A 15,577-nucleotide genomic window follows, 5' to 3' on the forward strand; every position below is an offset into this window, starting at 1 on the left:
TAATTAAGTCAGAGCAGGAGCGCAGCATGAGGGCCGCGTGGTAGCGTGAGGGTTTGTCCGTAGGGAATAGGTGAGTCAGTTGTGGTAGCTATATACATAAACGAGGATAGTAGAAAATCATCTGTGGCATAATAACACATGCTTTGCGTGTGCCATAGCTTTGCAGTACTTCTATGTGGCATAATAATACATGCCTTGTGTGTGCCATAGCTTTTCAGTACTTCTATGCTCACTTTGTACACTGCCACCACATAGTGTCTCATGTCATCATGTTTTCTTTTTGGAGTACTACGTGGTAAGCGACACACTGTGCATTTCATATTACTATCCTGTTGTGGAATCAATTAATATATTCTGTAGATTTTACAAATTCATGAACCCCTTCCCCCTAGAGTAGGATAGCCAAGCCCCTAAAGGGCGATATGTTGTCGGGAATTATCGAGTGTTGCTAGAATTAATTGACCACTTTCTCCCCCATTGTATCACACATTTGCTATGGACCGATTCCATTTCAAATCGTCCAGGCAAACCACAATTGGTCCCCATCATAGTCTCAGATTTCATTTATTTTTTTAATGTGGGATCTACATGCAATATTATTAGACCCATATTTTTTCTTTTTGCTGAAAAAAAAATTTTTCTTCGATATACAGCCTTCCAAAATGACTGCCCTTCTCTCAGATTGCTCGAAAAACTGAAAAACATGTCAAATTAAAAGTTTTGTTGTAGAAAAACGAGTGTACTTAGTAACATAATCGCAATAGCAGGAAGAGTATAAAGCTGTATGTTTTGGTGGAGGGCCAAAATTCGTCGATTGGTCCAATGGGAATTGCGCAATTCACTCGCAATGTTGCCAACTTTGGTGAAATTTTTGCTAACTTCAAACATTTTTTTTTCTGTCCTCACGAACAATATCAACCATCTGCTTCTAGCATCGAAATCTACTCCATACGATCTCTTGAAAATGTAAAGGACTTACGTTTCTGATTATTACATTCCACGTTATAGCATGATGAAAAGCTGAAAATTTCATTAAGACGCCATGTTTGGACGCCATTTTCTCAAAAACCCCACCTTTTAAAAATCTGAATTTTTTACATGTATTGGAAAAGTACCTAAGTATTTAATATCCGTTAACCATTCATGCGGCTGCAGCCCCAAACACTCGCAATTAATTATTGAAATTTCGATTTTTGTACTGGAAATGTAAATATTTCCTATGGGCATTTAGATCCTATACACAAGGCGAATTGAAAGTGAGTATGAAAATTTTGAGAGATGAATCCTGACATCAAATCCAATAGAAAAGTTCCTATAAACATGAGTCGAATTCCGCTTCGTTTTCGAGTTACAGGGTTTCCAACTCGGGATCCAAAATGGGCTCGCGACAATGGAAAATAAAATATAAATTTCGCGTTAAATCAGAACTGTATGTTAAAGTTATGATGAAGTTCAGAAAGTTGATTTGTATCAATATGATAATTCTTACTTGCTTTGCAATTCGGTTGGCAGTGTTGCCAACTTGGTGGAACTTTTATTTGTTTCCAAATGAAACTACGTGGTTTTTATTTGATATTTGGTATTCATTAATGATTGTAAACATCACATGAAGCACAATTTTACCCACATCACCACAGTTCTCGAAAACTTACATGCATTTCATTAAAAGGTTTTATCTCATGCGTTATTGATAGTTTGCATGATTAATTGTGAATTTCAATTAATGTTTGCTATCATTAGTAAAACCAAAATATTGAATAAAAACTACGTCTTTGTAAGTTGTCATAATAATAATAATAAGAAGAAGAAAATTTATCTTTTATTATTGCAAAACCTCTCGTAACTCCGCGCATCTAGTTCGCAGTTGTTCCAGAAGTTCTGCTGCAACCACGAAACAGTTTATTACGTGATTCAGTGTCGTGAACCCTCGTCCTAGTGTTCTCTAGAACTATGAACATTGTTTTCATTGGTAACATAATATTGTAGTGCACTAGTTACAGTGTTTGTGTGAATAACAATGGAGAAGTCCTATTACAGTAAGGACCGTATTAAATGTGTTGATTATTTTAAAAGACATAAGATAATTGTGTACAGAAAGAATTCTTGACAAAAATTTTATCTTCCGGTAAAATATATATTTTGCATACAGCGCGTCTGCCAAAACGTAGTATTAGGAGAGGATGATTATTTGTGCAAAGGGTCCTTTGAATATTTACCGTGAACCACGTGAATGTGTGTGAGATATTGGTGACCACGAAAGAAGGTGTAAATATGAAATTATGCACCAGCAAGATAAAGAATTTGTTCCTCTGAATGTAGATTTGGAAACCATTAACCAGGCAGTTAACATGCTAAACATGAATGTGTCACCATTAAAATCAGCCGTTATCGGTGAAACCTAGACAACGGTGAATGATTCACCTCTCAAAATTTTTCATACTGCCGTTCAAATCGCCTTGTGTACAGGACACAAATAATCATCTTCCCCTAATAGTACGTTTGGGCAGACACGCTGTACGCAATCCATATATTTTACCGCAAGATAAAATTTTTGTCTGGAATTCTTTCTGTGCACAATCCTCTTATGGCCTTTAGCATAAACAACACATTTAATGCCGTCCTTACTGTAATAGGAATTCTCCATTATTATTCATACAAACACTGTAATTAGTGCACTACGATGTCAAGTTACCAGTCAAAACAATTTTCATTGTTCCAGAGAACACTAGGACGATGTTTACGACACCGAATCACGCAAACTATCAATAACGCGCGAGATAAACCTTTTAATGAAATACATGTAAGTTTTCGAAAACTGTGGTGATGTGGGGAAAATGGTGCTTCATGTGATGTTTGCAATCATTAATGAATACCAAATATTAAATAAAATCCACGTAGTGTGATTTGGAAACAAATGAAAGTTTTGCCAAGTTGGCAACACTGCCAACCGAATTGCAACGCACGTAAAAATCATCATATTGATACAAATCAACTTTCTGAACTTTATCAAAGCTTTAACACACAGTTTCTGATTTAACGCGAAATTTATATTTTATTTTCCATTGTTGCGAGCCGATTTTGGATCCCGAGTTGGAAACCCTGTAACTCGAAAACGAAGCGGAATTCGACTCATGTTTATAGGAACTTTTCTATTGGATTTGATGTCAGGATTCATCTCTCAAAATTTTCATACTCACTTTCAATTCGCCTTGTGTATAGGATCTAAATGCCCATAGGAAATATTTACATTTCCAGTACAAAAATCGAAATTTCAATAATTAATTGCGAATGTTTGGGGCTGCAGCCGCATGAATGGTTAACGGATATTAAATACTTAGGTACTTCTCCAATACATGTAAAAAATTCAGATTTTTAAAAGGTGGGGTTTTTGAGAAAATGGCGTCCAAACATGGCGTCTTAATGAAATTTTCAGCTTTTCATCATGCTATAACGTGGAATGTAATAATCAGAAACGTAAGTCCTTTACATTTTCAAGAGACCGTATGGAGTAGATTTCGATGCTAGAAGCAGATGGTTAATATTGTTCGTGAGGACAGAAAAAAAATGTTTGAAGTTAGTAAAAATTTCACCAAAGTTGGCAACATTGCGAGTGAATTGCGCAATTCCTATTGGACCAATCGACGAATTTTGGCCCTCCACCGAAACATACAACTTTATACTCTTCCTGCTATTGCGATTATGTTACTAAGTACACTCGTTTTTCTACAATAAAATTTTTAATTTGACATGTTTTTCAGTTTTTGGAGCAATCCGAGAGGAGGGCAGCCATTTTGGAAGGCTGTATATCGAAGAAAAAATTTTTTTCAGCAAAAAGAAAAAAATATGGGTCTAATAATTTTGTATGTAGTTTCTTATTTTAAAAAATAAACGAAATCTGAGACAGTCGTGTGGACCACCCTGGACGATTTGAAATGGAATCTCTCTATGGTAGTTACTAAGACTGAATTTGAAACATTGACATGTTATGCTTTATTGCCACTTTACCTATTATGGCCTCACTACGCACCTTCATATAGCCCAAGCATAAACTTCATTTTCCTTCGAAATTAGTCATTGTACAATGATGACTATTTAATTGTTATCTTATCTTTTTCATTTGTCTTATCCTTAAATTTCGTTTAATTATATTAATTTCCCCGTATATTTTGTAATTTTGAGGGGCTACTCGCGTAACTTTACCCAGTCCAAATATCTAATGGATTAAGCTCCGATAAGCCCCACCGTGTGAAACCTATGTTACTAAGTAAGTAAACGAAATCAGACTTAAACTAACCTTACGTAACCTATCCTACCCTCTTCATAACTTAGTATTGTCGTGTTGTAAAGCTGGCGGGGTTAAGAGAATGCATGCCTATCAGATTTCATGTCTCTAACCTTAACGGATTCCGTAATGTGGACAACTTATTGTAATTATTCCAACCTCACTGCCTTTTCTTCTCTTCTAGGATATATAACAAAATGAAGCACGTATTTAAATGTTTTAAATGAAAAGTCTACAGAGATTGTTCAGTCTACATTTGGCCAATTTTGAATTACTTAAAAATTTAGAATCCATGGCGCGAGGTCCGTAAGTGCTCGATGCGTTTCCTTTGGTTCCTAAGAAAGCCCGACAGCGTAATTTCCACTGTAATAGGCTTCTCTGAAGAACTGGGAGGGGAATCTTGTCCCATTCTCTTTGCACAGCTTTCCAAAGTCCTTCCACAGTTGTCACACGCCGTTTTCCCAAAGCCCGCTTCAGCAATCCAAATCCACAATAGTCCATAGGACTTGCATCTGGAGATTTAACAGGTACCTAATTGAAATGTATCACCTGTATACCACTTGCCTCCTCCCTGTAGAATGCGAGGGACGATCGTGAGGTATGTGATGAGGCCTTGTCCATGTGAATGCGCACCAGATTGGCATCATTTCCGTACATTGTTGAAATCTCATGCTCGTAGATCGGCCGCATGATCTGCTCCTGAAAATACTGCGAATTTATTTTGCAGTTCTTCGCCACCCTACGAATCTTCGGTTTACCTTGGTAACAGTAGCCAGTAACGACCATGAACCCTTTTGGGAAGGATTCGTTACAGACACGAACCCATCTTCTGAAGTTCTTGGCGCCTTTCTCTCGGTACATGATGGCTCTCGGTTTGCCCCAGTCGGAAAGGTAAATCCTTGCTTCATCGAGCGTTACGACATACATCCACCTTTGTTTTGCCAGATGCCGTTCGTACAGCTTCCGGGCGTTACACTTTCGTTCCTTTTGGTGGGCATCTGTGAGAAGATGGCCGCTAGCTTTCATGACTTTTTTCAGCTTGAGTTGATGGTGTAACGTCCAGCCCACAGTCCCGAAAGACACGTCAAGACGATTAGCCATGGCGGATTTTCTTGCATTGCCATTTTGCGAAGTTTCATCTGCATGGTGGAGGTGGCCTTGGTGCGTTCCCGCTTCCTAGGTAACTTCGTTGATGATCCAAATGGTGGAGCTTCGTTGCTCCATTATTTTTTAATAACATTTTTTATTCCACTTAAATTGATGTTGCAACCATTCTTCTTGCACTGTTTTCTAATGACGGAAACACTAAAGTGGGCGTCATAAAGAGCCGCAACATAGCCTTCCCAAACCCAGCTTAGTTTGGGCTGCATTTTGGCCACAGAGCGGAAACCCACACACTTGGAAACAAATTTAACACACTCAAAACAATGGTCCTGTTTTGTGCGTTATTGTCTTCCTCGCGGAAAAACAACTCCGTTCCCACGAAGCCACTGCAGGACGCCACGAGCCAGGTCGGGTGAGTGCATTCTGCCCGTGAGGGGGAAGGAACGAAATCGGCCAAACGTAGGCTGAACAACCTCTGTAAATACCAGATTTTATGTCTCTAACTTTAAGGAATTCTGAGATATGGACATCTAATTAAAACAATTGACCCCATATCTCGCACTTTCTACTTCGAATTCCCGAAAGTCCTTTCTTTACTGGTACCTTATGTCACAGATCATAAGTACTGTCCAAATTTTAAGTTTCTTACTTTAGCAGTTTAACCTAGGAGATGATCAGCCAGTCGAGATTTCTTCCTTTCTATATGAATACTAGCCTTCGGCTAGCTGGCGATTTCACCTCACACACAATTTACAGAAGGGTGGAGATGCTAGATGTTATAATTTGTGTCCCGTGCCATTTAACAAACTTCATTTTGTGCTCAGTTTGCAACACTACATTACACATGATGTTATTGAGCATGTCTTTGAGTACAGTGTTTGCTTATTATACTGTTGTGTAAATTTCATTTTGATTACTTTAATCTTATTGAAGTTCTTTCTGTGTCAATGTATCTTTTGTATTGCTATCTTTACATGAATCTAGATCCTTCTTTCCTCTGTATCTCCTGTGTTTCTGGGTGTCGGCCCGTAAAACTTTTGATTTCTCACTTTTGTTCACTCCTCTATCGATTGCGCATTGTTTGATTGGGCAATGCTACTAACAGTATAAGATGTTCCCTTGTGAGTCAGTATTAACTGCAGCATAACATGATCTAGTTTAAGAAATTGGAGCGAGAAAGTGTACCTTTTATTTATTTTGTTGTTTTCTTTTCTTTCAGCTTTCTCTCGTAAGAATTTGTTTAAACTGAGTTTCGACAGAAACAATTCTTCGCACAATACTATTGATATCAAAGTATATCTCAGCGACTCTTCACTACCAAAGATGAATCATCCAAGTGATTACATTGTGCAGTGGAGAGTTTCGGAAGATGTGAAGAATGTGATGTTTCATTTTTTTAACATATCCACGCCTGGTAAGTTTTGAGGCTGTTAATTTTTACTTTCTTTTCTTTTTTTTTTACTTGTATAAATGCTTTAGAAACTTCTTACACATTTTCAGATAACATAGTTATTAAGTGATACAGACACACTAAGCGGATATAGACACATCTGCGTAGTTTGTCTGTCTACAACATACTCAAGTTTCCATGTCAATTTATTCTGTTGGTTTTACAGTACTTGTGCAGTACGATTGGAAATAACCAGATTCACCGTGCAAACATTATAACAAATATACATACTAGACTGATGCATAGTATATCATTATTCCTTACTATAGAGGAACCAGCAAGAGTAAATGTCTGACAGCCCGCAGTGGCGTTGTCATTACTCACGTGTGAAGGCTTATAGGGACCAAGCGAAAAAGACGTCTAGAATAAACACGCCTGCCTACCTACACAAACAGGCGTGCGTGCGTCACCTAGATCAATAATAGGCAAACTACAAACCCGTTTGCCAGACACGTCTATTCTGAAAGTTCTATCTGACCTGCGACACGATTCCTAATAGGACCCATGGAGGCACTGGCTGCCAGTGCTGTTTTTAATAAAGTATATTTAAAAGAATAATTTCCTCTTTGGTTACCCCCTATCGTATTAAAAGAAAAGTTTGCCTATCGCTGATCTAGACTATGGAATTGTTATGGCAGAATGGAAAACATTTTGGGTTATACGCGACTATAGTGTACATAAAATAAGAAAATGAGGGCCAAAGAAATAATAAAAAATAATAATAACCATTGCCATACAGATCATATTGGTGTTCTTTGAAAACAAAAGAAATTTCAACCTTTTTCGTCGATTTTACCTTTAATTACAACTATCACCTTGTCTGTGTTATTTCAGCTATATCATTGACGTAGTTAAACTTTTGCGAGTGAATAGTTATAAGATTTTTTACTTACTCGATTTGTGGATTTAGGTTATACTAAAATTCAGATTATAAAGCTACAAATTTGGTCTTTTCACTAATACAGTGATTCCATTTCAAATCGTCCAGGGTGGTCCACACGACTATCTCAGATTTAACTTATTTTTTAAAATAAGAAACTACATACAAAATTATTAGACCCATATTTTTTCTTTTTGCTGAAAAAAAAATTTTCTTCGATATACAGCCTTCCAAAATGGCCGCTCTCCTCTCGGATTGCTCGAAAAATTGAAAAACATGTCAAATTAAAAATTTTATTGTAGAGAAACGAGTGTACTTAGTAACATAATCGCAATAGCAGGAAGAGTATAAAGTTGTATGTTTCGTTGGAGGGTAAAAATTCGTCTATTGGTCCAATAGGAATCGCACAATTCACTCGCAATGTTGCCAACTTTGATGAAATTTTTGCTAACTTCAAACATTTTTTTTTCTGTCCTCACGAGCAATATCAACCATCTGCTTGTAGCATCGAAGTCTACTCCATAAGGTCTCTTGAAAATGTAAAGGACTTACGTTTCTGATTATTACATCCCACGTTATAGCATGATAAAAAGCTGAAAATTTCATTACGACACCATGTTTGGACGCCATTTTCTCAAAAATCCCACCTTTTAAAAATCTGAATTTTTTACATGTATTGGAAAAGTACCTAAGTATTTAATATCCGTTAACCGTTCACGCGGCTGAAGCCCCTAACATTCGCAATTAATTATTGAAATTTCGATTTTTGTACTGGAAATGTAAATATTTCCTATGGGCATTTAGGTCCTATACACACGGCGATTTGAAAGGGAGTATGAAAATTTTGAGAGATGAATCCTGACATCAAATCCAGTAAAAAGGTTCCGATAAACATGAGTCGAATTCCGCTTCGTTTTCGAGTTACAGGGTTTCCAACTCGGGACCAAAAATCGGCTCGCGACAATGGAAAATAAAATATATATTTCGCGTTAAATCAGAAACTGTGTGCTAAAGTTATGAAGTTCACAAAGTTGATTTGTATGAATATGAAAATTTTTACGTGCGTTGCAATTCGGTTGGCAGTGTTGCCAGCTTGGTAGAACTTTTATTTCTATCCAAATGACACTACATGGATTTTATTTGATATTTAGTATTCATTAATGATTGCAAACATCACATGAAGCACAATTTTCCCAACATCACCACAGTTTTCGAAAACTTACATGTATTTCATTAAAAGGTTTATCTCATGCGTTATTGATAGTTTGTGTGATTAGGTGTCGTGAACATCGTCCTAGTATTCTCTGGAACCATGAAAATTGTTTACACTGGTAGCATGACATTCTAGTGCACTAGTTAAGTGTTTGTGTGAATAACAATGGGGGAAGTCCTATTAGAGTAAGGACCGTATTAAATGTATTGGTTATGCTAAAAGCCGTAAGAGGATTGTGCACAGAAAGAATTTTAGACAAAAAAATTATCTTGCGGTAAAATATATGGGTTGCGTACAGCATGTCAGCCCAAACGTACTATTAGGGGAGGATGATTATTTGTGTCCTGTACATAAGGCGATTTGAAAGGCAGTATGAAAAATTTTGAGAGGTGAATCCTTCACCGTAGTCTAGGTTTCACCGATAACGGCCGTTTTAATGGGGACACATTCATGTTTAGCATGTTAAGTGTCTGGTTAATGGTTTCAAAATCTACATTCAGAGGAACAAATTCTTTATCTTGCTGGTGCATAATTTTATATTTACATTTCTTTCGTGGTCACCAATATCTCACACACATTCACGTGGTTCACGGTAAATATTCAAAGCACTCTTTACACAAATAATCATCCTCTCCTAATATTACGTTTTGGCAGACGCGCTGTACGCAATACTTATATTTTACCACAAAATGAAATGTTTGTCAAGAAGTCTTTCTGTACACAATTATCTTATGCCTTTTAGAATCATCAACACATTTAATACGGTCCTTACTGTAATAGGACTTCCTCATTCTTATTCACACGAACACTGTAACTAGTGCACTACAATGTCATGTTACCAGTAAAAACAATTTTCATGGTTCCAGAGAACACTAGGACGATGTTCACGACACCAAACCTCGTAAGAAACTGTTTCGTGGTTTCAGCACAACTTCTTGAACAAGTTTGAACTTGACGCGTGGAGTTATGAGAGGTTTTGCAATAATAAAGAATATTTTTTTCTTCTTCTTCTTCTTATTATTATTACAACTTACACAGACGTAGTTTTTATTCGACATTTTGGTTTTACTAATGATGACAAACATCGAGTGAAATTCACACTTAATGTTGCAAACTATCAATAACGCACGAGATAAACCTTTTAATGAAATACATGTAAGTTTTCGAAAACTGTGGTGATGTGGGGAAAATTGTGCTTTATGTGATGTTTGCAATCATTAATGAATACCAAATATCAAATAAAATCCACGTAGTGTCATTTGGATAGAAATAAAAGTTCTATCAAGTTGGCAACACTGCCAACCGAATTGCAACGCACGTAAAAATTTTCATATTGATTCAAATCAACTTTCTGAACTTCATCATAACTTTAGCACATAGCTCTGATTTAACACGAAATTTATATTTTATTTTCCATTGTCGCGAGCCGATTTTTGGTCCCGAGTTGGAAACCCTGTAACTCGAAAACGAGGTGGAATTCGACTCATGTTTATAGGAACCTTTTTACTGGATTTGATGTCAGGATTCATTTCTCAAAATTTTCATACTCCCTTTCAAATCGCCTTGTGTATAGGATCTAAATGCCCATCAGTACAAAAATCGAAATTTCAATAATTAATTGCGGATGTTAGGGGCTTCAGCCGCATGAACGGTTAACGGATATTAAATACTTAGGTACTTTTCCAATACATGTAAAAAATTCAGATTTTTAAAAGGTGGGATTTTTGAGAAAATGGCGTCCAAACATGGCGTCTTATTGAAATTTTCAGCTTTTCATCATGCTATAACGTGGAATGTAATAATCAGAAACGTAAGTCCTTTACATTTTCAAGAGACCTTATGGAGTAGACTTCGATGCTACAAGCAGATGGTTGATATTGCTCGTGAGGACAGAAAAAAAATGTTTGAAGTTAGCAAAAATTTCGTCAAAGTTGGCAACATTGAGAGTGAATTGTGCGATTCCTATTGGACCAATAGACGAATTTTTACCCTCCAACGAAACATACAACTTTATACTCTTCCTTCTATTGAGATTATGTTACTAAGTACATTAGTTTCTCTATAACAAAACTTTTAATTTGACATGTTTTTCAGTTTTTCGAGCAATCCGAGAGGAAGGCAGCCATTTTGGAAGGCTGTATATCGAAGGAAAAATTTTTTTCAGCAAAAAGAAAAAATATGGGTCTAATAATATTGCATGTAGATCCCATATACAAAAAATAAATGAAATCTGAGACTATGATGGGGACCAATTGTGGTTTGCCTGGACGATTTGAAATGGAATTGGTCAATACTGACATAACAATGTGTAGGAATCACGCCTTTAGAACTACATTTCTTCTTTGTTAGATGATTAAGGTAGCTCCTTCGTTTCCTTAAATTACTAAATTTCCCCGTTTTACGTAGTACTTCGCGTTCATTTTTCGAAGGCACTCAAGTAAGATATTCTTCGCATTAGAAATAGCGTAATTGTAATTCGTATATAGCTGATTTTACTTTCTATATATAAAATGTTATGTCCAAACAAATTTAGTTAAATTAAAAGTTAAAAGGGATTTGTGTGTTGAATATTTTACAGAGTATGGATCGAGAATGAAAACCAATGTTCATGATATAGATGCGCTGTATACAGTTGTAAAGGAATATCATATTCAGGAAGAATTGAATGTTTCCGTGAATGTCCAACACGAGAATCTTTTGCCAGAGTTACGGCCTTATCAGAAGGATGCAGTGCGGTGGATGTTGCATCGAGAACAACCTCCTGACCAAGATTGTGCTCTTAAAAATGGTAAGAACTCTTATATTTATAAGAAAGTTAACAAATGAAGAACTAAAATTACCCAAAAACTGAATCGAGGAAAGTTTTTGGAGATTTTTTTTTTTTTACATTTATTTATTTATTTTTAAAATTTCCACACTGTGAGGACGTGAAAGTGGATTATTGGTTGTTAAATCTTGAAATGTATGGAACCTTTTGATACACTTCGATTAATATATGCATCGTCTTTCAAAGGCTGACTCAAGTCCGTAACTAGAAGGTCACAGTGACTCAATGGTAGAGTGCTCACCTATGTACAAGAGCCAAGTGAGTGTGTAATGTGAACAACATAGTGTCCGTGGATTATCACATTTCCTTCCATATTCTCATTCCAGCAACTCTTTCATAGTAATCCAGTTTAATTAATTATCCATCTTCATAGCCTCAAGGGTGTAATCGTTTTTCGAAATAAAACCCTTTATAAAAAAAGTCAAATGTTATAAATTTGTTCGTATTTATTTGAAGTACGTCATGTGTGACTATATTATTGGGCACAAGGTATTTTGGATGTGCATTGCTGTTACTGTTGTAAAGACTTTCCAGGCAGCGTCCTTAGTTTGCAGTGCTGAATAATAAATGTGGTATTGTAAGTTTTCCTTTTACATGTAAATTTAAAATATGTAATAATCTATTTGTACACTGATCAACCAGAGCATTATGACCGCTAATCTAATATCTTGTATGTCTACCTTTGGCTCGCAGAACAGCATCAATGCGTTTCGGCATAAAAGCAATGAGACCGTGGTTGGTAGCTGGAGACATGACGCATTACATCCCCCCCCCCCACACACACACTTATATATATAAGTCACTTAATTCGTATTAATTCCGCGGAGGGAGTCGATGACTTCTGATGTGACATTCAATGATATACTAAATGTGTTTAATTAGGTTAAGTTCAGGTGAGTTTGGGGTTATTGGAGCAATTGAAGTTCACCACTGTGCTCCTTGAACCACTGCATTGCAACATTGGCTTGTGATAAGGAGTGCTGACCTGCTGAAAGATATATCCAACATGAATGGGTGTACATGACAGCAATTAACTGCCTTTAGCTTGAAGCCATCATAGTGCCTTCCACACGCACTATCGGGCCCATTTATGACCATGTGAAGGTTCAATCATAATGGGGCCACTACCGGCCTGTTTTCATTCTACCGTGCACGTCTCGAGCAGCTGTTCTACTGGAAGACGAGGGATTCTTACCCAGCCATCGATTTGATGAATGCAGTATCATGATTCATGGGACCATGCAGCGTTATGTCATTGTTCTGCGGTCGAATTACAATGGATACATGCCCGTTCCACTCATTAACGATTTTCCCTTACGGTTAATATTGATACTCGCGTGGAACTTCGGCTGCAGAGTTCAATATCTAACAGTGAACGATGAACTGTGTATTCAGACATACTCGTGTGTTGTTCACTGTTAGTCTGTTAAAACCTGATGTTAATTCTGATGCATTTTGCGCACTATCTTGTTGTACCAATTTTGACAGTCTACGATTTCGTATATTTTTAATGAGGCGTAGCCTCTCCATGCCTTGTGGTTTGGTGCCAGTTGCACTGTCCTTTTCCGACCTTTGGAAGACACTAACTACGGCAATTTCGGGCCCTCTTCACTGCAAATCCCCATTTGTTCATCGCGCCAAAATAAATTTACCACGTATATAAAGATATATGCTCAGGCCTAATCTTGTGACAAGAATAGTCCAGATCAATAATTTCTATATTCTAGGCTGCTGCTGTTTTACATTTGTTTAAAATATAAAATTGCATATAAGCATAATCCAGACATTAATTTGTTCTTTAATTATCTCAAACTAACGTGAGATTTCTTTTTCATTCATTAATTACATTCAAAACTCATGATGGTCTTAGAATAGCCTTAGTATTTATTAACAGTTGTACGTAGTTATATCTTAGTAGTATGTATTTACTTCGCCAAACGAATTGCAAAATCTCTTTAAAGGCAGTGTGATACATCTTGGTTGTGTCAATAATACTCTTTAAAAAAAGAAGAAAAAAAAGGTAGGTTTTCAAGTTTTTTTCAGGTGGGTCCAACCCTGGGCCTACTTGAGTGAAATCTGGATGTGTAAAATATTGAGAGAAAGCTATACGCGGTTTAACCACTAAATTCCAATGTAATTGAAAAAAAAAGTTTCTAATAGAAAATAGAGAATATCGAATAATCTTACTTTCCAATAGAAAATTATGCAAATTCCATAATTCAAAGACAAAACCTATTTCGATGTTCCTTAATACAGCGGTTTGACTTGTTTTTGTGAATTACTACCTCCAAAACATAATAACGGGAACTGTTAAACACAATACTTTCATATGAATATATGTATAAAATGATAACATTTCATATTGATAAAAGGCACTCTTGAGTTCGCTTATATTAGAAGAAAATCAAAACTGTTAATTCGGATTACATACAGTAGAATTATTCTGGGAAGACTAACGTGAAGATGGGAATAGTGTACAATTTTTTCTTGTGATATAGAGCTTACAAATAAAAATATGCCCCTTCAGTTCTAATACTTAAAAAATTCTACAGATTGAACATAAACCGTTGTTTAAGAACTAGAGGAAGTAATGCCAGTTTGCAGCCAAGACTGACTTCTAATATAATCAAGAAGATGCTTTCAGCGCCAGTGAGAGTAAAAATTATAGGTTAAGGGAAAAATAAAATGTTGACATGACGTAATAAAACAATTTTATTTATTACACACTTATGAGCATGTGTAATTTTATGTAATATTATTGATTATTTTTCAATTTCTTCAAATTTAGACAAACTTCATCCTCTGTATGAAGAGGTAGTACTTCCAGAAGGTGAGAAGATTTATTACAACAAATACAAGGGCCTATTTCTTTTTGAGAAGCCGAAGGAGAGTTTGCTACCAACAGGAGGAATATTAGCTGATGAGATGGGATTAGGAAAGACAGTTGAAGTTTTAGCTTGTATGCTGTGCAATCCTCGGAATGTTGATTCAGCTTCGAAATCTGATTGTACAAATGAGACGGTGGGTATATTAATAGTTTGTAGTAGTAGTTTGTTTGTGTAGTGGAGTTTAACATAGATCTGAATTACAACAGCTCTTAGTAATGCACAGGCCTCTTGGCTAGTGTCGGGAGCCCGCTGTATTGCATTATTCTTGGGTATCTTTTCTAAATCAGCAGAGAATCGTTTTAAACTATTTAGTATAAACAAGTATGTAACGTTTCATGAAGTCTCAGTGGTGCTCCTGGGGTTAATGAAATTCGTTTTCGTCAGAAGGAGGTAGTTAGTGAACGCAAAATTTATTCTTTGCGCGTGAAATTCACTGAGGAAAACAGTAGTGAATTTTAAAAATACGATTAGCTTTATTTGATTTGTTATAAGGATTAAGAATGTGTCTTACCACCTTTTTTTTTTTTTTTAATCTTTTTATTTATTTTTTGTCAATTATATATTGTGGAAAGCCATATACTTATTTTAGGATTACATCTTTCATAATGCAATGCTAAGAGAAAATATTTATTTATTCTTTCTTGTTAGAGAAGTCTGCTCTAATATCTAAAGGTCCTGTAATATGAACTGAAAAACCTAAATTCGAAGCTTTAGATTTTAAAAGGTAAGTCGCAATAGAAGATAAAGAAAATACTAAAAATGTTACTAGAGAAGACCATTCTGTATAAAATGAAATGAAATGAAATCTTTGAGTTTTACGTTTCACGGATATGCCGGCTAGGTTAAAGGAGATGGTGATGATGAAAAATGAAAGAAATAAAGAATGAAGAAAGTGGGAGGAAACGGGGAACCCAGAGGAAACCCACGCACACG

General features: G+C 36.1%; 1 protein-coding gene across 1 annotated transcript in view; it reads left to right on the plus strand.

The window, feature by feature from the left end:
- LOC145686212 (E3 ubiquitin-protein ligase SHPRH) overlaps positions 1 to 15,577 on the plus strand; it is a 133,897-nt gene that overhangs the window by 1,940 nt on the left and 116,380 nt on the right. The window contains exons 2-4 of the mRNA XM_081759265.1: positions 6,606 to 6,800; positions 11,508 to 11,717; positions 14,545 to 14,777. Coding sequence (XP_081615391.1) covers positions 6,606 to 6,800; positions 11,508 to 11,717; positions 14,545 to 14,777 — 638 coding nt within the window. The remainder of the gene's footprint in view (positions 1 to 6,605; positions 6,801 to 11,507; positions 11,718 to 14,544; positions 14,778 to 15,577) is intronic.

The sequence above is a fragment of the Thermobia domestica genome, chromosome 5 (genome assembly GCF_964235325.1).
Source record: "Thermobia domestica chromosome 5, izTheDome1.hap1.1, whole genome shotgun sequence".
Taxonomy (NCBI): Eukaryota; Metazoa; Arthropoda; class Insecta; order Zygentoma; family Lepismatidae; genus Thermobia; species Thermobia domestica.